Below are 24262 nucleotides of genomic sequence, written 5' to 3' on the forward strand. Positions count from 1 at the left end.
TTGCATAAATGCAAGGTGTTGCTTGTTGTTCTTGTTTATTGTTGCTGCAGCAGCCAATTGGCACTGTGCACTGGCCCTGCGCAGAAGATATACCAGGATGGACAGTGTCAGCAGCTGGGGTCTGATACCATCTGAAGAGGAAGTAATGGTAATAACTCTTCAACTCAGGCAGGTGGGGGATGGAAATATGGGAATCTCTGAACCTCGAGTTGAACATAACTCGAATTCACCTCACCTCTAGCCCAGAGACTCTCACTCAATGGGATAGTGATCGAGCGATTGACCCGGGGTGAGACAGAGCACCAAGAAGCCAAAGTGAGATTTTGGAATTCTGTACCCAACAGGGCTGTGGATGCTCAGTCATTGAGTAATATTCAAGGCCGAGATAGATTTTGGGACACTAAAGGAATCGAGGTATGGGGATCGGGCGGGAAAGTGGAGTTAGTGTCGCAGATCAGCCATGATCTTATCAAATGGCGGAGCAGGCTCGAGGGGCTGAATAGCCAACTCCTGCTTCTATTTCTTACGTTCTTCTTTAGGATGTAGATGTGGAAGTGGAGTCTGATGAAGTTGAACAGAGTCAAAAGACAAGTCAGACCCTGAACTGTAAAACAAACGGATGATGTAGAGAAGGATGTTGGCAGAACACACATCTGTGAGGCCTCTCCCAGGCTGTGCGGCAGATGGCAGGTTTAGTGGAGTCCACTGCCCTACAGTGCAGCAACATCTCAGAGGCGCCCACTCATTGCTGGGCAGCAAGGAGAAAGTGGCAGCTGCAGGAACAGATGTAAATCTTCCCCTGCTGCATGAGCGATCCGGGCAGCTCAGTCAACTCAATGTGGAGGCATCAAATGAGAGACTGCATGTCTTGGGGGATTGTCTGCAGAGGTCAATGTTAAAAAGAATGAAAAGTATAGAGAGCAGCATTTTGGAAGGACTAAATACGGGTGTTTATGTTTGGGGAACGCAATGCCACATAGGGGCAATCAATAGCCAAAGAGCCAACAACAACTTGTATTTATATAGCACTTTTAACATAGTGAAACATCCTAAGGTGCTTCACAGGAGTATTACGCTATACAAATTTGACACCGAGCCGCATAAGTACAAATTAGTGCAGGTGACTAAAAGCTTGGTCAAAGAAGTATATTTTAAGGAGCTTCTTGAAGGACGACTACGTGTGCGGGAAGTGTATCCACCGCCAGCTCCTGATGGACCGCATTGCGGCACTGGAGCTGCGGGTGGATTCACTCTGGAGCATCCACGCTGCTCAGAATGACGTGAATAGCACGTTTAGTGAGTTGGTCTCACCGCAGGTAAAGGAAACACAGCCAGATAGTAAATGGGTGACCAGCAGGAAGAGCAGTGCAAGGAAGGTAGTGCAGGGGTCCCCTGCGGTCATCCCAGTGCAAAACAGATACACCTCTTTGGGTACTGTTGAGGGGGATGACTCATCAAGGGGGAGCAGCAGCAGCCAAGTTCATGGCACCGGGGGTGGCTCTGCTGCACAGGAGGGCAGGAAAAAGAGTGGGAGAGCTATAGTGATAGGGGATTCGATTGTAAGGGGAATAGATAGGCGTTTCTGCGGCTGCAACCGAGACTCCAGAATGGTACATTACCTCCCTGGTGCAAGGGTCAAGGATGTCTCAGAGCGGGTGCAGGACATTCTGAAAAGGGAGGGAGAACAGCCAATTGTCGTGGTGCATATAGGTACCAACGATATAGGTAAAAACGGGATCAGGTCCTATGAGACGAATTTAGGGAGCTAGGAGCTAAATTAAAAAGTAGGACCTCAAAGGTAGTAATCTCAGGATTGCTACCAGTGCCACGTGCTAGTCAGAGTAGGAATCGCAGGATAGCTAAGATGAATACGTGGCTTGAGGAGTGGTGCAAGAGGGAGGGATTCAAATTCCTGGGACATTGGAACTCGTTCTGGGTGAGGTGGGACCAGTACAAACCGGACGGTCTGCACCTGGGCAGGACCGGAACCAATGTCCTCGGGGGAGTGTTTGCTCGTGCTGTTGGGGAGGAGTTAAACTAACATGGCAGGGGGATGGGAACCTATGCAGGGAGACAGAGCGAAATAAAATGGAGGCAGAAGCAAAAGATAGAAAAAAAAATAGTAAAAGTGGAGGGCAGAGAAACCCAAGGCAAAAAACAAAAGGGACCACATTACAGAAAAATTCTAAAGGGGCAAAATGTGTTAAAAAAAACAAGCCTGAAGGCTCTGTGCCTCAATGCGAGGAGTATTCGGAATAAGGTGGACGAATTAACTACGCAGACAGCAGTTAACGGATATGATGTAATTGGCATCACGCAGACATGGCTCCAGGGTGACCCAGGCTGGGAACTCAACATTCAGGGGTATTCAACATTTAGGAAGGATAGGCAGAGAGGAAAAGGAGGCGGGGTGGCGTTGCTGGTTAAAGAGGAAATTAATGCAATAGTAAGGAGGGACATTAGCCTGGATGATGTGGAATCGGTATGGGTGGAACTGCAGAATTCCAAAGGACAGAAAACGTTAGTGGGAGTTGTGTACAGACCACCAAACAGTAGTAGTGAGGTTGGAGACAGCATCAAAACAAGAAATAAGGGATGTGTGCAATAAAGGTACAGCAGTTATCATGGGCGACTTTAATCTACATATTGATTGGGCTAACCAAACTGGTAGCAATGCGGTGGAGGAGGATTTCCTGGAGTGTATTAGGGATGGTTTTTCAGACCAATACGTCGAGGAACCAACTGGAGAGCTGGCCATCCTAGACTGAGTGATGTGTAATGAGAAGGGACTAATTAGCAATCTTGTTGTGCGAGGCCCCTTGGCGAAGGGTGACCATAATATGGTAGAATTCTTGATTAAGATGGAGAGTGACACAGTTAATCCGGAAACTAGGGTCCTTAACTTAAGGAAAGGTAACTTCGACAGTATGAGGCGTGCATTGGCTAGAATAGACTGGCAAAGGATACTTAAAGGGTTGACGGTGGATAAGCAATGGCAAACATTTAAAGATCACATGGATGAACTTCAGCAATTGTACATCCCTGTCTGGAGTAAAAATAAAACGGGGAAGGTGGCTCAACCATGGCTAACAAGGGAAATTAAGGATAGTGTAAAAGCCAAGGAGGAGACATATAAATTGGCTAGAAAAAGCAACAAACCTGAGGACTGGGAGAAATTTAGAGTTCAACAGAGGAGGATTAAGGGTTTAATTAAAAGGGTGAAAATAGAGTACGACAGGAAGCTTGCAGGGATCATAAACACTGACTGCAAAAGCTTCTATAAATATGTGGAGAAAAAGATTAGTGAAGACAAACGTAGGTCCCTTGCAGTCGGATTCAGGTGAATTTATAATGGGGAACAAAGAAATGGCAGACCAATTAAACAAATATTTCGGTTCTGTCTTCACAAAGGAAGACACAAATAACCTTCCGAATGTACGAGGGAACAGTGGGTCTAGTGAGAAGGAAGAACTGAAGGATATCCTTATTAGGCGGGAAATTGTGTTAGGGAAATTGACGGGATTGAAGGCCGATAAATCCCCGGGGCCTGATAGTCTGCATCCCAGAGTACTTAAGGAAGTGGCCCTAGAAATAGTGGATGCATTGGTGATCATTTTCCAACAGTCTATCGACTCTGGATTAGTTCCGATGGACTGGGTATCTAATGTAACACCACTTTTTAAAAAATGAGGGAGAGAGAAAACGGGTCATTATAGACCGGTTAGCCTGACATCAGTAGTGGGGAAAATGTTGGAATCAATCATTAAGGATGAAATAGCAGCACATTTGGAAAGCAGTGACAGGATCGGACCAAGTTAGCATGGATTTATAAAAGGGAAATCATGCTTGACGAATCTTGAGGATGTAACTAGCAGAGTGGACAAGGGAGAACCAGTGGATGTGGTGTATTTGGACTTTCAAAAGGCTTTTGACAGGGTCCCGTACAAGAGATTGGTGTGCAAAATCAAAGCGCATGGCATTGGGGGTAATGTACTGACGTGCATAGAGAACTGGTTGACAGACAGGAAGCAGAGAGTCGGGATAAATGGGTCCTTTTCAGAATGGCAGGCAGTGACTAGTGGAGTGCCGCAGGGCTCAGTGCTGGGACACCAGCTCTTTACAATATACATTAACGATTTAGATGAAGGAATTGAGTGTAATATCTCCAAGTTTGCGGATGACACTAAACTGGGTGGTGGTGTGAGCTGTGAGGAGGACGCCAAGAGGCTGCAGGTGAGTGGGCAAATGCATGGCAGATGCAGTATAATGTGGATAAATGTGAGGTTATCCATTTTGGGGGTAAAAACACGAAGGCAGAATATTATCTGAATGGCGGCAGATTAGGAAAAGGGAAGGTGCAATGAGACCTGGGTGTCATGGTTCATCAGTCACTGAAAGTGGGCATGCAGGTACAGCAGGCGGTGAAGGCGGCAAATGGTATGTTGGCCTTCATAGCTGGGGGATTTGAATATAGGAGCAGGGAGGTCTTACTGCTGTTGTGCAGGGCCTTAATGAGGCCTCACCTGGAATATTGTGTTCAGTTTTGGTCTCCTAATCTGAGGAAGGACGTTCTTGCTATTGGGAGAGTACAACGAAGGTTCACCAGACTGATTCCCGGGATGGCTGGACTGACATATGAGAAGAGACTGGATCAACTGGGCCTTTATTCACTGGAGTTGAGAAGGATGAGAGGGGATCTCATAGAAATGTATAAGATTCTGACGGGACTGGACAGGACTGCACTGGAAGAATGTTCCCGATGTTGGGGAAGTCTAGAACCAGGGGACACAGTCTTAGGATAAGGGGTAGGCCATTTAGGACCGAGATGAGGAGAAACTTCTTCGCTTAGAGAGTTGAGAACCTGTGGAATTCCCTGCTGCAGAGAGTTGTTGATGCCAGTTCATTGGATCTATTCAAGAGGCCCTTACGGCTAAGTGGATCAAACGGTATGGAGAGAAAACAGGAAAGGGGTACTGAGGGAATGATCAGCCATGATCTTATTGAATGGCGGTGCAGGCTCGAAGGACCGAATGGCCTACTCCTGCACCTATTTTCTCTTCAGATAATGTTCTGCCTTCGTGTTTTTGCCCCCAAACTGTATTACCTCACATTTATCCACATTATACTGCATCTGCCACGCATTTGCCCACTCACCTAACCTGTCCAAGTCACCTGCAGCCTCTTGGCGTCCTCCTCACAGCTCACACCGCCACCCAGTTTAATGTCATCCGCAAACTTGGAGATATTACAGTCAATTCCTTCATCTAAATCATTAATGTATATTGTAAAGAGCTGGGGTCCCAGCACTGAGCCCTGCGGCACTGCCTGCCATTCTGAAAAGGATCCGTTTATCCCACTCTCTGCTTCCTGTCTGCCAACCAGTTCTCTATCCACGTCAGTATATATCCCCCAATACCATGCGCTTTGATTTTGCGCACCAATCTCTTGTGCGGGACCTTGTCAAAAGCCTTTTGAAAGTCCAAATACACCACATCCACTGGTTCTCCCTTGTCCACTCTGCTAGTTACATCCTCAAAAAACTCCAGAAGATTTGTCAAACAGGATTTCCCTTTCATAAATCCATGCTGACTTGGTCTGATCACTGCTTTCCAAATGCACTGCTATTTAATCCTTAATGATTGATTCCAACATTTTCCCCTCTACTGATGTCAGGCTAACCGGTCTATAATTACCCGTTTTCTCTCTCCCTCCTTTTTTAAAAAGTGGTGTGACATTAGCTACCCTCCAGTCCATGGGAACTGATCCAGAGTCGATAGACTGTTGGAAAATGATCACCAATGCATCCACTATTTCTAGGGCCACTTCCTTAAGTACTCTGGAATGCAGATGATCAGGCCCCGGGGATTTATCGGCGTTCAATCCCATCAATTTCCCCAACACAATTTCCCATCTAATTAGGATATCCTTCAATTCCTCCTCCTCACTCGACTCTCGGTCCCCCAGTACATCCGGAAGGTTATTTGTGTCTTCCTTCGTGAAGACAGAACCAAAGTATTTGTTCAATTGGTCTGCCATTTCTTTGTTCCACATTATAAATTCACCTGAGTCCGACTGCAAGGGACCTACGTTTGTCTTCACTAATCTTTTTCTCTTCACATTCTATAGAAGCTTTTGCAGTCAGTTTGTGTGTTCCCGGCAAGCTTCCTCTCGTACTCTATTTTCCCACTAATTAAACCCTTTGTCCTCCTCTGCTGAATTCTAAATTTCTCCCAGTCCTCTGGTTTGCTGCTTTTTCTGGCCAATTTATATGCCTCTTCCTTGGATCTAACACTATCCTTAATTTCCCTTGTTAGCCAGAGTTGAGCCACCTTCTCTGTTTTATTTTTACTCCAGATAGGGATGTACAATTGCTGAAGTTCATCCATGTGATCTATAAATGTTTGCCATTGCCTATCCACCGTCAACCCTTTTAAGTATCATTTGCCAGTCTATTCTAGCCAATTCATGCCTCATGCCGTCGAAGTTAGCTTTCCTTAAGTTCAGGACCTTAGTTTCTGATTTAACTGTGTCACTCTCCACCTTAATAAAGAATTCTACCATATTATGGTCACTCTTCCCCAAGGGGCCTCGCACAACAAGATTGCTAATTAGTCCCTTCTCATTACACATCACCCAGTCTTGGATGGCCAGCTCTCTAGTTGGTTCCTCGACATATTGGTCAAGAAAACCATCCCTAATACACTCCAGGAAATCTTCCTCCACCGCATTGCTACCAGTTTGGTTAGTCCAATCTATATGTAGATTAAAGTCGCCCATGATAACTGCTGTACCTTTATTGCACACATCCCTTATTTCTTGTTTGATTCTGTCCCCAACCTCACTACTACTGTTTGATGGCCTGTACACAACTCCCACCAACGTTTTCTGCCCTTTGGTATTCCATAGCCCCACCCATACCGATTCCACATCATCCAAACCAATGTCCTTCCTTATTATTGCATTAATTTCCTCTTTAACGCCACCCCGCCTCCTTTTCCTTTCTGTCTATCCTTCCTAAATGTTGAATACCCCTGAATGTTGAGTTCCCAGACTTGGTCACCCTGGAGCCATGTCTCTGTGATGTCAACTACATCATATCCATTAACTGCTATCTGTGCAGTTAATTCGTCCACAATGTTAATTGTGGGAAAGTTACTGGAATCTCTCATCAGGGACAGAGTGACTGAGCATTGCTCCTCCACAACTCCTCGTCTCTCATCATTATGGGCATGTTCAATTTGTCTTTTGTGCACCCAAAGTGGATGACCTCACACTTCCCCACATTGAACTCCAACGGTCAGTTTTACCCCCTCACTTCGTAACTTCTGGCTCCCATCTACATAACTTACCGTGCTTCCTAACTGGGTGTCTCTACAACTCTCTATTCATTCATCCAAATCATTGATAAAACATGGTGAAAAGCTGATGCCCAAGTACAGATCCCAGGGCAACACCATGTCACATCCCACCAACCAGAGAACATTCCTTTTATCCCGACTCTGTCTCCTACGCCCCGATCAATTACTGATCCATGCCACAAGGGTACCTCCGATTCCATGCACTTTGATTCTTGCCAATAGTCCCTGGTGCTGAACTCTGGAGTTCATATAGATAAAATTCAGAGACATCCCCCTACCCAACGTACTAGTGAGCTGCTCAAAACATTCAACTAGACTCTTCAGACAAGACCGACATTTCATAAATCCACCCTCTCTTTATTCAGCTGATACTTGTCCAACTGCTCAGTCACTCTGTCCGGGATGAGATTTTCCAGTAACTTTCCCACAATTAACATTAAACTAGCGAGTTACTTGATTTCCCCCTCCCTCCAGAAATAATAGTGTCATTTGCAATTTTCCAATCAAAATCAAAAGAACTTTGGAAAATTATGGCCAGAGGGACTGGATGGCCCACGTTCCTAGCCCAGAGAGACTGAATGGCCCACGTTCCTAGCCCAGAGACACTGAATGACCCACGTTCCTAGCCCAAAGACTGAATGGCCCACGTTCCTAGCCCAGAGACACTGAATGGCCCAAGTTCCTAGCCCAGAGACACTGAATGGCCCACGTTCCTAGCAGAGAATGAATGGCCCACGTTCCTAGCCCAGAGACACTGAATGGCCCACGTTCCTAGCCCAGAGACACTGAATGACCCACGTTCCTAGCCAAGAATGAATGGCCCACGTTCATAGCCCAGGGACTAAATGTCCCACATTCCTAGCCCAGAGACCGAATGGCCCACGTTCCTAGCCCAGAGACTGAATGGCCCACGTTCCTAGCCCAGAGACACTGAATGGCCCAAGTTCCTAGCCCAGAGACACTGAATGGCCCACGTTCCTAGCAGAGAATGAATGGCCCACGTTCCTAGCCCAGAGACACTGAATGGCCCACGTTCCTAGCCCAGAGACACTGAATGACCCACGTTCCTAGCCAAGAATGAATGGCCCACGTTCATAGCCCAGGGACTAAATGTCCCACATTCCTAGCCCAGAGACCGAATGGCCCACGTTCCTAGCCCAGAGACACTGAATGGCCCACGTTCCTAGCCCAGAGACACTGAATGACCCACGTTCCTAGCCAAGAATGAATGGCCCACGTTCCTAGCCCAGAGACACTGAATGACCCACGTTCCTAGCCCAGAGACACTGAATGACCCACGTTCATAGCCCAGGGACTAAATGGCCCACGTTCCTAGCCCAGAGACACTGAATGGCCCACGTTCCTAGCCCAGAGACACTGAATGGCCCACGTTCCTAGCCCAGAGACACTGAATGGCCCATGTTCCTAGCCCAGAGACTGAATGGCCCACGTTCCTAGCCCAGAGACACTGAATGACCTACGTTCCTAGCCCAGAGACTGAATGGCCCACGTTCCTAGCCCAGAGACACTGAATGACCCACGTTCCTAGCCCAGAGACTGAATGGCCGACGTTCCTAGCCCAGAGACACTGAATGACCCACGTTCCTAGCCCAGACACACTGAATGACCCACGTTCCTAGCCCAGAGACACTGAATGACCCACGTTCATAGCCCAGGGACTAAATGTCCCACATTCCTAGCCCAGAGACCGAATGGCCCACGTTCCTAGCCCAGAGACACTGAATGGCCCACGTTCCTAGCCCAGAGACACTGAATGGCCCACGTTCCTAACCCAGAGACACTGAATGGCCCACGTTCCTAGCCCAGAGACACTGAATGGCCCATGTTCCTAGCCCAGAGACTGAATGGCCCACGTTCCTAGCCCAGAGACTGAATGGCCCACGTTCCTAGCCCAGAGACTGAATGGCCCACGTTCCTAGCCCAGAGACACTGAATGGCCCACGTTCCTAGCCCAGAGACACTGAATGGCCCACGTTCCTAGCCCAGAGACACTGAATGGCCCACGTTCCTAGCCCAGAGACTGAATGGCCCACGTTCCTAGCCCAGAGACACTGAATGACCTACGTTCCTAGCCCAGAGACTGAATGGCCCACGTTCCTAGCCCAGAGACACTGAATGGCCCACGTTCCTAGCCCAGAGACACTGAATGGCCCACGTTCCTAGCCCAGAGACTGAATGGCCCACGTTCCTAGCCCAGAGACACTGAATGGCCCACGTTCCTAGCCCAGAGACACTGAATGGCCCACGTTCCTAGCCCAGAGACACCGAATGGCCCACGTTCCTGGCCCAGAGGGTCAATGCTTCTCCTAAACAAAGACAATGAGCAAGTTACAGCAGAAACCAGCCACCAATTTATTCACACAGCGTAGGAAAGGACTTTGCATATTCAAACATACTGTTAAAAAAGACAAAACACTACATGGTACTGACAAAAGAGGCTAGATCATTCAGTGAAAGCTGTGTTAAACCCCGTCATTTTTTAAACTTAAAAACCATGTATATTTGATCTTTTCCATTCTAAATCCTAGTTTGTCATTTTAAAAGAATACGTTACAGTTTGTAAAGGAGTGTACAAATTGCCTTGAAGCCTGCATCTGATTGAGCGGGCGTGACTGCACACAGGTAAAGTGCGGCAGGCACGGATTCAATACAGTGGCCTCATTTACAAACTCACTTCGAATCCTGCACATACGGGAAGGGATGCAGTGTATGTGTACTATTGCTGGGAGTTACCCTCGTGAGGCAACCTGGCCATCCTGGGCTAGACGCCAGCTGGCTCACGGCCACAGGCAGCAATGAAACCACCCTAATTCTAAAAGCAATGAAACACAAGGTCCTTGACTGAAATTACTGCAGAATTAAACACTGTCCAAGTGGCCACTGCTCTCACTAGCCCCGCCAGCTGAAGTTCAAAGGTTGGTAAAACCAAAAGGGACCAATGGCAAGCTCCCTCCCTCAGGCCTTTGCAACACGGGTGCATTGATGTGCTCAGACCAGTGAGATCCCAGAAGTCATTGCAGCTTTTTTCTCTCTTTGATCTTACTCTCTGCCGAGTTAGGCCTCAGCTGGGGTGACAATATGTTCCAGTGCTCCAGCGGTTGGGTACAGGGAAGTTCAGACACTGACCTGGCTGCTGCCCAGTGGCTGTTGCTGGAAAGCCGATGGATCCTATAGTCATTGAGCCCACCAGCATTCACTAATCTAATTTCGGATCTGGTTTCCAAGCTCGCCCAGGGTAATGGAATGAAAGTCTCCTCTGCTGATTGACTGTAAAGCTTCAATTTATAATGGGCTAAGGATAGCACCAGTCCATTTACGAGCGAGCATGGGCTACAGTACTAGTCGGGAATCTCGAGCGCACCCATCAGACTGGTGCAGTAGTTCTGCCGTTTGCAGCATGCTGTTTGGGGGCAGGGGGGTGCTGAGGAAAGACGATTAAAAACATATTGTGTATTCCTAATGGCTGCGAACAGTGAGGCAGAAGTTAACAAATGAGGAAGTTCCCAGGTTCTGCGCTGGAACTCAAGTGAGCTAGCCCCACAAGACTCCCGGTCTCAGGGATTGGGGGAGCGGGGGAGAATCACCAGCCCGTGGCCTGCGCTGGAGAGCGAGCAGGTGCAGACGGGACGAGGCAACAACTGAACCACCCGCTGCCAACCAGAGTGGCAAGAGATCCGGGGGCGCCGGCACCAGCGGAGCCCATACACCCCGGGTCGAGGGAGCAGCATCCCAATGGAGGTAACCTGGCGCGGGGGGGGGGGGGGGGGGCGAAGAGAAGGGGAGGATAATTCAAAACAAACTGCTTTGTAAGTAGATGGGAGCCAGGCCAGAAGCCCCACACCAGTATGTATCTGCAAAGGAGCCTTCATTCTCAGCAAAGTTCAGCAGGCGCGGAGCAACCGTGTCGACACACAGGCATGAATCGCACTATTCACTAAAACCCTGCTCAAGAGGCTCTGTCGTTTCTATGTGTGTATATACAGACAGGTATATCATCTATATATAAAAAACCACTCACTCTACAGGATGCACTGCAGACAGCATAAATAGAGCAGAAAAACAAGCTTCACATTTCCAAAAAAAAACACTTATGGAGTTGCTCTCCCTCCCTCTGTGACTGGTAAATGCTGGGGACCAGCGAACATTTGACTGCGGCCACAGAAACTGGCGATTTAAAAAAAAAAAGAAATATATATATGTATATTTCAAAATACACATCCATATATGGCAGGCCGACTGCTCGAACCAGGGATAGAATGCCTCAGCATTCAGACACAGAGAGCCCCTTGCCCATCACCAAGTATAAAATTCATTGTGAATGGCACATGGGATTCCATAAAACTGCAGCCAGCGTTTATTTTTGCATTCCAGATTATGTAAAGGAGTTTTTTTTTCTTGTTTGCCACTTTTACATTGCATATTTGTTTGTCCAATCTCTGGCCAGTTTGTTGTACCTAAAGAGAAAGAGAGAGAGAATTATTGGCAGCTTGAAATTCGTGACCGTCACTCTGACACCAACACAGGGCAAATACAGAGGCCCCCCCACCAATCCAGAAAACCCCATCTGGAGCCCGCCCCCCATCCGGAAACCTGCAATCCGGAAGTCTCCCCCTCACCTGAAGCCTGCCCCCCTCCCCCAAATCGGGAAAGCCCCTTACTTGTAGCCGCCCTCCCCACCTGCAACCTGCCTCCCCCAAAATATGCCCCCAAGTCCACTTGGTCTAAGTCAGCGTTAACTTTGAATCTGTACTTTATTGACCTTTAGGTACAAGGTGCCTCTCACCCACCTCCATTCAGGATCAAAGAGTCCATGTTTTTCCAACCATTCTTCTTAACTCAGCTCCAGGGCCCTTCCCTACATCCTTCCCAGAGCTGGGCCGTTTCCCTTATGCCAGAAGACCCAAACTGAATCCAGTATTCAAGGTGTACCTTTGTGAACTCTATAACTGAGGAATTGGGGTTTTGTCCATTAGAACATTGCGATAGAAGCGTTTAAACATTGTGAAAGGATGGGACAAGATCGGAAGAAGCAGCCTGTCCAGTCAAGGGGCCTTGATGGAAGATTCAATATAAGAGATTGAAAGCAGAGCTGAAACTAAAATCGCATTTACATCCACTCATCCATGAAACCCACTCTGCTAGCTCCCACGCAAACTCCAACCTGTGCAGCAAATAGGGGGCTAATTAGTCCTAAGATGAGCTGCTTTCCTCAATACTTACTTCTCCCTGTCAGATTTGTAGGTGTGTGCAATCTCTGGTACCAAAGGATCATCAGGGTTTGGGTCACAAAGCAGCGAACAGATAGACAGAAGAACTGAGGGACAAAGGGACATAACAGGTTACTTAACAGCACATTGTATTCCACAGATTCATGACTCAGCAGGAATACTCACCAGCCTCGATCCAATGCCTGAGATTCCCCGCAGGGCGATGGATCGGTCTGTGATTCCCCACAGGGTGATGGGACACGAGACGATGTGATTCCCCACAGGGTGATGGGACATGGGTCGGTCTGTGATTGCCCACAGGCTGATGGGACTCGGGTCGGTCTGTGATTCTCCACAGGGTGATGGGACACGGGTCGATGTGATTCCCTGCAGGGTGATGGGACTCAGGTCGGTCTGTGATTCCCCACAGGGTGATGGGACACGGGTCAGTCTGTGATTCCCCGCAGGGTGATGGGACTCAGGTCGGTCTGTGATATCCCACAGGGTGAGGGGACACGGGTCGGTCTGTGATTCCCCACAGGGTGATGGGACTCGGGTCGGTCTGCGATTCCCCACAGGGTGATAGGACTCTGGTTGATGTGATTCCCTGCAGGGTGATGGGACTCGGGTCGGTCAGTGATTCCCCACAGGGTGATGGGACACGGGTCAGTCTGTGATTCCCCGCAGGGTGATGGGACTCGGGCCGGTCTGTGATTCCCCACAGGGTGAGGGGACACGGGTCTGTCTGTGATTCCCCACAGGGTGATGGGACACGAGACGATGTGATTCCCCACAGGGTGATGGGACATGGGTCGGTCTGTGATTGCCCACAGGCTGATGGGACTCGGGTCGATGTGATTCCCTGCAGGGTGATGGGACTCGGGTCGGTCTGTGATTCCCCACAGGGTGATGGGACTCGGGTCGGTCTGCGATTCCCCACAGGGTGATGGGACTCGGGTCGGTCTGTGATTCCCCACAGGGTGATGGGACATGGGTCGGTCTGTGATTCCCCGCAGGGTGATGGGACACGAGACGATGTGATTCCCCACAGGGTGATGGGACACGGGTCGGTCTGTGATTTTCCACAGGGTGATGGGACATGGGTCGGTCTGTGATTCCCCACAGGGTGATGGAACTCGGGCGATGTGATTCCCCGCAGGGTGATGATGGGACTCGGGTCGGTCTGTGATTCTCCACAGGGTGAGGGGACTCGGGTCGATGTGATTCCCTGCAGGGTGATGGGACTCGGGTCGGTCTGTGATTCCCCGCAGGGTGATGGGACTCGGGTCGGTCTGTGATATCCCACAGGGTGAGGGGACACGGGTCGGTCTGTGATTCCCCACAGGGTGATGGGACTCTGGTTGATGTGATTTCCTGCAGGGTGATGGGACTCGGGTCGGTCTGTGATTCCCCACAGGGTGATGGGACACGGGTCGGTCTGTGATTCCCCGCAGGGTGATGGGACTCGGGTCGGTCTGTGATTCCCCACAGGGTGAGGGGACACGGGTCTGTCTGTGATTCCCCACAGGGTGATGGGACACGGGTCGGTCTGTGATTCCCCACAGGGTGATGGGACTCGGGTCGGTCTGTGATTCCCCGCAGGGTGATGGGACATGGGTCGGTCAGTGATTCCCCGCAGGGTGATGGGACACGAGACGATGTGATTCCCCACAGGGTGATGGGACACGGGTCGGTCTGTGATTCCCCACAGGGTGATGGGACACGGGTCGGTCTGTGATTCCCCACAAGGTGAGGGGACACGGGTCTGTCTGTGATTCCCCACAGGGTGATGGGACACGGGTTGGTCTGTGATTCCCCACAGGGTGATGGAACTCGGGCGATGTGATTCCCCGCAGGGTGATGGGACTCGGGTCGGTCTGTGATTCCCCACAGGGTGAGGAGACTCGGGTTGATGTGATTCCCCACAGGGTGATGGGACACGGGTCGATGTGATTGCCCACAGGGTAAGGGGCACGGGTCGGTCTGTGATTGCCCACAGGGTGAGGGGACACGGGTCTGTCTGTGATTCCCCAGAGGGTGATGGGACACGGGTCGATGTGATTCCCCACAGGGTGAGGGGACACGGGTCGGGATGTGATTCCCCACAGGGTGAGGGGACACGGGTCGATCTGTGATTCCCCACAGGGTGATGGGACTCGGGTCGATGTGATTAACCAGAGTGATGGGACACGGGTCGGTCTGTGATTCCCCACAGGGTGATGGGACATGGGTCGGTCTGTGATTCCCCACAGGGTGATGGGACACGGTCCGTCTGTGATTCCCCACACATATCAATGCCACTGCTGGGTGCCTGCACTCCCACTGGAGGAGAAAGTAAACTTAAAGGGGACGTTAGCTCGATTGCGAGGCTGTGAGTTTACCAGCCTCTTTGATGTGCTGTGTAAGAGAGGCTGAACTCTGGCTCCTAACCCCAGTGTCTCGCCTTCTCCCCAGCAGGGCACGTATAGGAGAGCAGCAGTGAACCTACCTCCGTCAACAATCCCACCACAGTATCTCGCACTTATGTAGCGATGTACTCAAAGATCCCACGTGTGGGGCCTGGAATTGCACACGGGGTACAAAAGACATTTTGCCCATCAACTTATATCATTTTAAAGAGAGCTAGGGTCCCACTACAGCCTCGAACAATTTTTGCTTGGAATGTAATGCCGGTATTAATCGCTCCGGGTGAAGGACTGAATTTGCCTTTTTCCCAGTTTGAATGTGTCCAGGATTGGCCTTTTCTACTCGACTTACTATCTCATATTATGAAAGCCCCTTTTCATTTGCCTTCTTTCTCGTAACTCAGTCCATCTAACACAAGGGATCAGGCTCACTCCTTCTCCACACGGTACACCACGCTATCTCAAGTTATACAGATAGGCATGTGGAGATATATTTTTAATATTGAATTCTATCTAACCTCTATATTTCATAGGGATAAAAACAAGAAATGAATCACTTCCAGTACCTTCCGTGTGTGGATGATTGAGATTCACTCTCTGGCCATGAACTGATGAGCTGGGTCGCTGTGAATAAGGATATGGGCAGCTCTGGGGAGAGGTGTAAGGGGAGTTAGGAAAACAGGAGGAGGAAATAAGCTGCGAGCCCTACTTTGGATCACATGATGGGAGCTGACTGCTGGATGGACCATTGCCTAATCCGATCCATCATCAATATTAACATTGCCCCAAAGCAGAGGGTACAGCAGAAGCAGTGCCACAAAAAAATTAATACTAAAAGAGCCCTATACAGAAAGCGCTTCCCAGTCAATCTGGCATGCCTTGATGGCCCTGAGATGCTGAATGCCCACAGCACTTGGTCTGCCCTCCAGGCCTCTATAACCAGTGCCTGTGAAGAGACACTTGGTCACTCAACCAGAAAACACCACGACTGGTTTGATGAAAACAATCAGGAGATCCCAGAACTAATAGATCGTAAGTACAAAGCATTTTTAAACCTCAAGCAACAACCCAACTCGGGAGCAGCAAAGCAACGTTACAGACGGCTCAAGGCTGAGGTCCAACAAAAAACCCGGGACCTAAAGAACAAGTGGTGGATGGAGAAAGTGCAGGTGATACAACAACTGGCCGACAGCCACGACATATGCGGTTTCTTCATTGCAGTCAAGGCCACCTACGGTCCAAACTCCCAAGACCCCACCCCACCCCGGCAAAGAACGGGGAAACACTCATCAAGGACACCGAGGCTGTCAGGGCCCCGCTGGAAGGAGCACTTTGAAGATCTCCTCAATCGAGACTCTGCCTTTGACTCGAGTGTTCTCAACTCCATCCCGCAGCATGCAACCTGCCACCACCTCAGTGAAACCCCAATGCTTCATAAGGTCAGCAAAGCCATAAAACAGCTCAAGAATAACAAGGCTATGGGTGCGGATGAAATTCCTGCTGAGGCGCTAAAATATGGCGGAGAGGCGCTGTTGGCGTGGATACATGACCTCATCTCTCTCATTTGGAAGGAGGAGAGCATGCCAGGCGATCTCAGAGATGCAGTGATGGTGCCCATTTTTAAAAAGGGGAACAAATCTGACTGTGGCAACTACAGGGGAATCTCCCTGCTGTCAACCACTGGGAAGGCTGTCACTAGAGTCCTCCTCAACCGTCTTCTCCCTGTGGCCGAGGAGCTCCTCCCGGAGTCAAGGTGCGGATTTCGTGCGAACATGATCTTTGCAGCACGACAACTGTAGGAAAAACGCAAGGAGCAGCGCCAGCCCTGAGACATGGCCTTTTTCGATCTTACAAAGGCCTTTGACACCGTCGACCATGAGGGCTTATGGAGCGTCCTCCTCCATTTTGGGTGCCCCCAAAGGTTTGTTAACATCCTTCGCCTGTTCCACGACAACATGCAGGCTGTGATCCTTACCAGCGGATCCGTTACAAACCCATTCCGTGTCCAAACCGGGTTCAAACAGGGCTGCGTCATCGCTCCAACCCTCTTCTCAATCTTCCTCGCTGCCATACTCCACCTCACAGTCAACAAGCTCCCCGCCGGAGTGGAATTAAACTACAGAACCAGTGGAAAGCTGTTTAACCTATGCCGCCTCCAGACTAGGTCCAAGACCACCCAAACCTCTGTCGTTGAGCTGCAGTACGCGGATGACACCTGCGTCTGCACACATTCGGAGACAGAACTCCAAGATATAGTCGATGTATTCACCGAGGCACATGAAAGCATGGGCCTTATGCTTAACATCCGTAAAACAAAGGTCCTCCACCAGCCTGTTCTCGCCGCACAGCACTGCCCCCCAGTCATCAAGATTCACAGTGCGGCCCTCGACAATGTGGACCATTTCCCATATCTCGGGAGCCTCTTGTCAACAAGGGCAGACATTGATGCGGAGATTCATCACCACCTCCAGTGCACCACTGCAGCCTTCGGCCGCCTGAGGAAAAGAGTGTTCGAAGACCAAGCCCTCAAACCTACCACCAAGCTCATGGTCTACATGGCTGTAGCAATTCCCGCCCTCCTGTATGGATCAGAGGCATGGACGACTTACAGAAGACACATCAAGTCGCTGGAGATACATCACCAACGATGTCTCCACAAGATCCTGCAAATCCTCTGGGAGGACAGGTGCACCAACAGCCCCAGCACTGAAGCACTAACCACACTCGATCAGCTTCGCTGGGCAGGCCACTTAGTTCGCATGCCAGACACAAGACTCCCAAAGCAACTGCTCTACGCGGAGCTCCTTCATGGCAAACGAGCCAAAGGTGGGCAGCGGAAACGTTACAAGGACACCCTCAAAGCCTCCCCTGGTGAAGTGCAACATCACCACTGACACCTGGGAGTCCCTGGCCGAAGACCGCCGGAGGTGGAGAAAGTGCATCTAGGAGGGCGTTGAGCTCTTCGAATCTCAACGCTGTGAGCGTGAAGAGGTCAGGCGCAGGCAGCGGAAGGAGCGTGTGGTAAATCTGTCCCACCCTGCCTTCCCCTGACGAATGTCTATCCCACCTGTGACAGGGTCTGTGGCTCTCGTGTTGGACTGTTCAGCCACCAGAGAACTCACTTCAGGAGTGGAAGCAAGTCTTCCTCGATCCCGAGGGACTGCCGATGAGGATCACTGCCCGTGCCAGAAATATGGCATTAACAATTTGCATTTATATAGCACCTTTAACATAGTAAAATGTCCAAATGCTCGTCATAGGAACGTTATCAGACAAAAATGGACACCGAGCCACATAAGGAGATATTAGGACAAGCAAGTTTGGTCAAAGAGGCAGGTTTTAAGGAGCGTCTTAAAGGAGCAGAAAGAGGAAGAGAGATGGAAAGGTTTAGGGAGGAAATTCCAGAGCTTAGAAACTAGGCAGCTGAAGGCTCGGCCGCCAATGGTAGGGCGAAGGCAGTGGGAGATGCACAAGAGACCAGAGTTGGAGGAGTGCAGATATCTGAGGATTGTAGGGATGGCAGAGGTTACAGAGAAAGGTATGGACGAGGCCGTAGACGAATATGAAAACAAGGATGATAATTTTAAAATTGAGACACTACCGATCAGGAGCCAATGTAGGTCAGCGAGTACAGGGATGATGGGTGAGAGTTCGGATACCGGCAGCAGTTAACGACAGGATCAGTTTAGTTCGCTCTTTGACAACGGAGGACATTGGTGGCAAAACCAATGTTGCCCTTAGCCGAGGTGCACACAGGGTCACTAACTGGCCTGCAGCAGGACACCAGGCCATTGTTCATCTGACCTAGCACCAGGGCCGAGAGTCCCATTCCAAATGTCACCCTGGCTAAGAACAGCTAAGTAAGCAAAAAATGGGATTGAGGAGCGTTTACCCACCGAGTCTGATGACCCCTGCTCGACCCCATAACCCCGGGTCAATGCACAGAGGCCGCCCTTACCTTTCGACAGTGTTAAAGCCGGGGACCATTGTGAGCGCAGAATATCGAGGCAAATGCTTCCATTACTGTTAATGTTTGGATGATAGATCTTTGTTGTAAATGAAACCTACAGAGAGGAGGGAAAATGAGACGGTTATTCCCTCTAGCACACTGACGAAAGCAACACTGGTTAAAATGCCAAGCCATAGCCCTTACCTTGGGTGGTTTGAAAGGATAATCGGAGGGGAAGTGGATATTCAGGAAGAAGACACCACCTTGGTAAGGACTGTCACTCTATAGTAAAACAGAAGAAAGGGATCAGCAAAAACATCAGCCGACAGCAAAAGGCACTTTGTACAAAGAGAGAGAGGGAGGGTACTTACTGGCCCCATGATCGTGGCTTGCCAATGGAAATCTGTGAAAGAAAGAAGTGTGTCAGGTGGTTTCTCTCCCAAGTTCAGCAATTACTTTCTTCATTCCTGTTCTCTATTTGTCGTTCTCCAACATCCTGCCCCCCCCCCCCCCCCCCCCAAGGTTTCACCTCCTCCTAAACACCTCTCTCATAGAAACACTGCGTAACACTAGGGTACAGTACTGGTGGGTACAGGTCTGTCACTGTATAACACTGGGGTATAGTACTGGCGAGTACAGGTCTGTCACTGTATAACACTGGGGTACAGTACTGGCGAGTACAGGTCTGTCACTGTACAACACTGGGGTACAGTACTGGCGAGTACAGGTCTGTCACTGTATAACACTGGGGTACAGTATTGGTGGGTACAGGTCTGTCACTGTATAACACTGGGGTACAGTACTGGTGGGTACAGGTCTGTCACTGTATAACACTGGGGTATAGTACTGGTGGGTACAGGTCTGTCACTGTATAACACTGGGGTACAGTACTGGTGGGTACAGGTCTGTCACTGTATAACACTGGGGTACAGTACTGGTGGGTACAGGTCTGTCACTGTATAACACTGGGGTACAGTACTGGTGGGTACAGGTCTGTCACTGTATAACACTGGGGTACAGTACTGGTGGGTACAGGTCTGTCACTGTATAACACTGGGGTACAGTACTGGTGAGTACAGGTCTGTCACTGTATAACACTGGGATACAGTACTGGTGGGTACAGGTCTGTCACTGTATAACACTGGGGTATAGTACTGGTGGGTACAGGTCTGTCACTATAACACTGGAGTACAGTACTGGTGGGTACAAGTCTGTCACTGTATAACACTGGGGTACAGTACTGGTGGGTACAGGTCTGTCACTGTATAACATTGGGGTACAGTACAGGTGGGTACAGGTCTGGGGTAGAGAATTCCAAAGATTCACAGCCCTCTGAATAAAGAAATTTCACCTCAGTCCTAAATGGCCAACCACTTATCACATGATTATGACCCCTAATTCTAGACTTGCCAACCAGGGGAAACAGCCTCTCAGCATCTACCCTGTCAAGCTTTCTATGAATTTTATACATTTCTGTGAGATCACCTCTCAATCTTCTCTCATATAGGCCCAACCGATTCAGTTTGTCATCATGGAACAGCCCTCTCATCCCAGGAATCAGTTTGGTGACCCTTCGTTGTATCGTCTATATGGCAAGTCTATCCTTCCTCAGATAAGGAAGACAAAACTGTGCACTGTATTCCAGGTGTGCGCTCACCAAAGCTCTGTACAATTGTAGGAAGACTTCCTTACTCTTATACACAACCCCTTTGCATTATACATATAATTTTCTTCCTAATTGCTTGCTGTACCTGCAAGTTAACTTTCTGTGATTGCGTACAAGAACATTCAAATCCTTCTGAATACCAACATTTCCTAGTATCTTACCAATCTGCCCTGATACACAGGACTTCAGGAATGACTGACAGAAAGGGCAGCAAACATTATTTATACTGGTCCGTCTCCTGTGTTGTGCGCGGGGAAATGGAGGCCCGACGCGGGCCGGAATTGGACCAGAGCAGATCAAGGTGAGTTGCACCCCATTTTACAGCCATATATTTGGCCCTTGATTCCAATGTCAACACCCATAGTGCCAACGATGGTGGCATCATGGCGCCTTCACTGGTGAGGGGGTGTATTTACAGTGCGACAAGTTTATATAGGCAGTTTCTGTTACAATTATGAGCATAGGAAGTTATAATGGAATAGATGCAGGAAACAATAGACAGTGCTGCAGTAGCATGCTGTGCATAGATCCTGCAGCTGACTCCCTGAATATACAACATTGATATCGCTGGCTAAAGAAGTGTAATTGAGCATCATACATATTAATATAAATATATATTATATAATATCTTGCACCTACATAATTCCGTCATCACATTTCTGTCACATTTCGTGAGTGAACCTATTCCCATAACTCCAAAAGTCCACACCTAGAATAGGTTTTGCATGTGCAACCCAGTCACTCACTCCCCCAATGCCTCCCACACATTGCCCACAACATTAACTGAGCACTTTCTCATCCCCCATTTCCCACACAATTACAGATTTCTGCTGTCTAAATTTGGACTTGAAAAATATATTTTTTAATTATACACTTCACAATAACATGATTACACCAAGTTGTCCTTCATTTTTTAATGTCTTTAATAAAGGTTTTATTTGAAGGCCTCACCGACTAGATCATAATCAAGTGTGTCCAATGTACCGAATTTAACAGGATGCATCAGTATTATTGTCATCTGTATTGATGCAATATAACACAGCGTCCGTTTCCACATGTACTCTGACGACACCCAGCTACCTCACCAGCACCTCTCTCGACCCCTCCAGTCTCTACTTTGTCATGCTGCTTGTCCAACATCCAGTATTGGATGAGCAGAAATTTCCTCCAACTAAATATTGGGAAGACCAAAGTCATTGTCTTCGGTCTCCGTCACAAACTCCGTTCCCCAGCCACCGACTCCATCCCTCTCTGGCAATTGTGAGGCTGAACCAGATTGTTCCCTATCTTGGTGACATATTTCATCCTGAAATGAACTTTCGACCACATATCCGCAGCTTAACGAAGACCACCTATGTATCCTCTGTATCATCGCCCGGCTCCACCCCTGCCTCAGCTCATCCGCTGCTGAAGCTCTCATCCACACCTGTTACCTCTAGACTTGACTATTCAATGCACTCCTGGTTGGCCTCCCACATTCTGCCCCAAGTAAACCAGAGGTGATCCATAACGCAGCTGCCCATGTCCTAACTCGCACCAAGAACCATCTTCCCTGGGGTCGCTGACCAACATTGGTTTCGATTTCAAAATTCTCATCCTTATTTTCAAAACCCTCCATGGCCTCGCCCCTTCCTGTATCTCTGAAATCTCGTCCAGCCCCCGCTCAGAGATGTCTGCGCTCCTCTAATTCTGCCCTCTTGAGCATCCCTGATTATAATCGCTCAACCATTGGTGGCCATGCCTTCTGTTGCCTGGGTCTCAAGCTCTGGAACTCCCTCATTAAACCTCCCCGCCTCTCTTTCGTCGTTCAAGACGCTCCTTAAAACCTACCTCTTTGACCAAGCTTTTGGTCACCTGTGCTAATTTCTACTTACACGGCTCGGTGTCAAATTTTTTTATCTCATAATACTCCTGTGAAGCGCCTTGGGACGTTTTACTGCGTTAAAGGTGCTATATAAATACAGGTTGTTGTTCAGGTGCAGCGTCGAGAACCTGGAGTTCCAGAATCCGGAACAATTGGCGGCAGGGTCGTCCGGAATCCGTAAAATGTTCCAGAATCCGGACCCACCGATCTCGGGGCCCCACCCGCCGCTGCCCTTACCTGGGGCCTCCTTGCCGGTCCGCCCGACAACCTCCTCGGCAGGGACCCCTCCCCCACTTCCTTTCCTTTTTAAGCAGCTTGGGAGCTTGGAGCTCGAGAGGCCACAGAGGTCGGTGAGGTGAGTTCTCTTTTCTCGATTTCTTTTTAAGTAGCTTTTAAACTAGATAAGGCTAACTAGAGGGATGGCAGTGCAGCGCACATCCAGCGGCATGTGGGAAGTCCTGGACGCTTCGTGCAGCCTAGACAACCATGTGTGCAGGAGGTGTCTCCAGCTTCAACTGCTCGAGCTCTGCGTTTTGGAATGGAGTCAATACGATGCAGCCGCGAGGCTGAGAACTACGTGGGTAGCGCGTTTCAGGAGGTAGGCACAACGCAGCTTAAAGGTGTGCAGGCAAAGGGGAAGTGGGTAACCACCAGACATAGTAAGTGTGCTAGGCAGGTAGTGCAGGAGTCCCCCCGCGAGTCCATCTCGCTTTCAAACCGATATTCACTTCTGAGTATCGGTAAAGACGATGATGCCTCTGGGGAGTGCAGCCAGAGCCAATTCCAAGGCACCATGGGTCGCTCAGCTACACAGGGGGAAGGGACGAAGAACAAAAAAGCCTTAGTGATAGCGAATTCTATAGTTAGGGGAACAGACAGGTGTTTCTGCGGCCGTAGACGTGACTCCCGAATGGTTTTGTGCCTCCCTGGTGCCAGGGTCAAGGATGTCACAGTGCAGACGCAGGGCAGTCTGTGGGGGGGGCGGGTAAACAGCTAGAGGTCCATATCGGGACCAACGACATAGGTAAAATGAGGGATGAGGTCTTACAGGGAGAATTTAGGGAGCTAGGAAGAAAATTAAAGGGTAGGACCTCAAAGGTAGTAATCTCCGGGTTACCACCAGTGCCACGTGCTAATGAGTATAAGAATAGAAGGATAGAGAGGATGAACACGTGGCTGGAAAATTGGTGTAGGAGGGACAGCTTTAAATTCTTGAGACATTGGGACCACTTCTGGGGGAGATAAGACCTGTACAAACCGGACGGGTTGCACCTCCATAGCGCCGGGACCAATATCCTCACGGGGAGTTTTGCTATTGCTGTTGGGGAGAGTCTAAACTAGCTTGGCAGGGGAATGGGAACCCGAGAACGAATTCAAAAGGGAGGGAAGTAAAGCAGAAGTTGGATAGCAAGAATCTAGAAATCAAATCTGTAAGACAGAGGAAACAGGACTTAGTGTTTAGTAAGCAAGGAGATCTTCCTGTGCTGAATGGTATAAACTTTAATGCAAGGTGTATAGCGAATAAGGCGGATGAACTAAGAGCACAGGTAGACACTTGGGAGTTTGACAATATAGCCATTACAGAAACATGACTGAAAGAAGGGCAGGTTTGGCAGATCAATATTCCTGGCTACAGGATTTTTAGACAAGATAGAGAGGGGGGAAAAAGGGGGGGGGGTTGCGGTACTGATTAAAGAAATTACAGCGGTGAGGAGGGATGGTATGTTGGAGGGATCATCAAATGAGGCCACATGGGTCGAACTGAAAAATAAAAAAGGGGTGATAACACTGC

At 49.3% G+C, this 24262-nt stretch overlaps 1 protein-coding gene across 5 annotated transcripts in view; it reads right to left on the reverse strand.

Annotated features, from left to right (window-relative positions):
- Nucleotides 1-9707: 9707 nt before the first annotated feature.
- LOC139235145 (ubiquitin-conjugating enzyme E2 D4-like) overlaps nt 9708-24262 on the reverse strand; it is a 50814-nt gene continuing 36259 nt past the window's right edge. For 4 of the 5 annotated variants that reach the window (XM_070866367.1, XM_070866366.1, XM_070866365.1 and 1 more), the window contains exons 3-7: nt 19312-19343; nt 19145-19222; nt 18950-19055; nt 12600-12693; nt 9708-11833 (exon numbers count right to left, since the gene is read on the reverse strand). In XM_070866367.1, coding sequence (XP_070722468.1) covers nt 11788-11833; nt 12600-12693; nt 18950-19055; nt 19145-19222; nt 19312-19343 — 356 coding nt within the window. In that variant the 3' untranslated portion in view covers nt 9708-11787. Of the gene's footprint in view, nt 11834-12595; nt 12694-18949; nt 19056-19144; nt 19223-19311; nt 19344-24262 lie in introns of those variants that run through there. The other variant, XM_070866368.1, reaches the window with a different exon arrangement.

This window comes from Pristiophorus japonicus, chromosome 22, assembly GCF_044704955.1.
Source record: "Pristiophorus japonicus isolate sPriJap1 chromosome 22, sPriJap1.hap1, whole genome shotgun sequence".
NCBI lineage: Eukaryota > Metazoa > Chordata > Chondrichthyes > Pristiophoridae > Pristiophorus > Pristiophorus japonicus.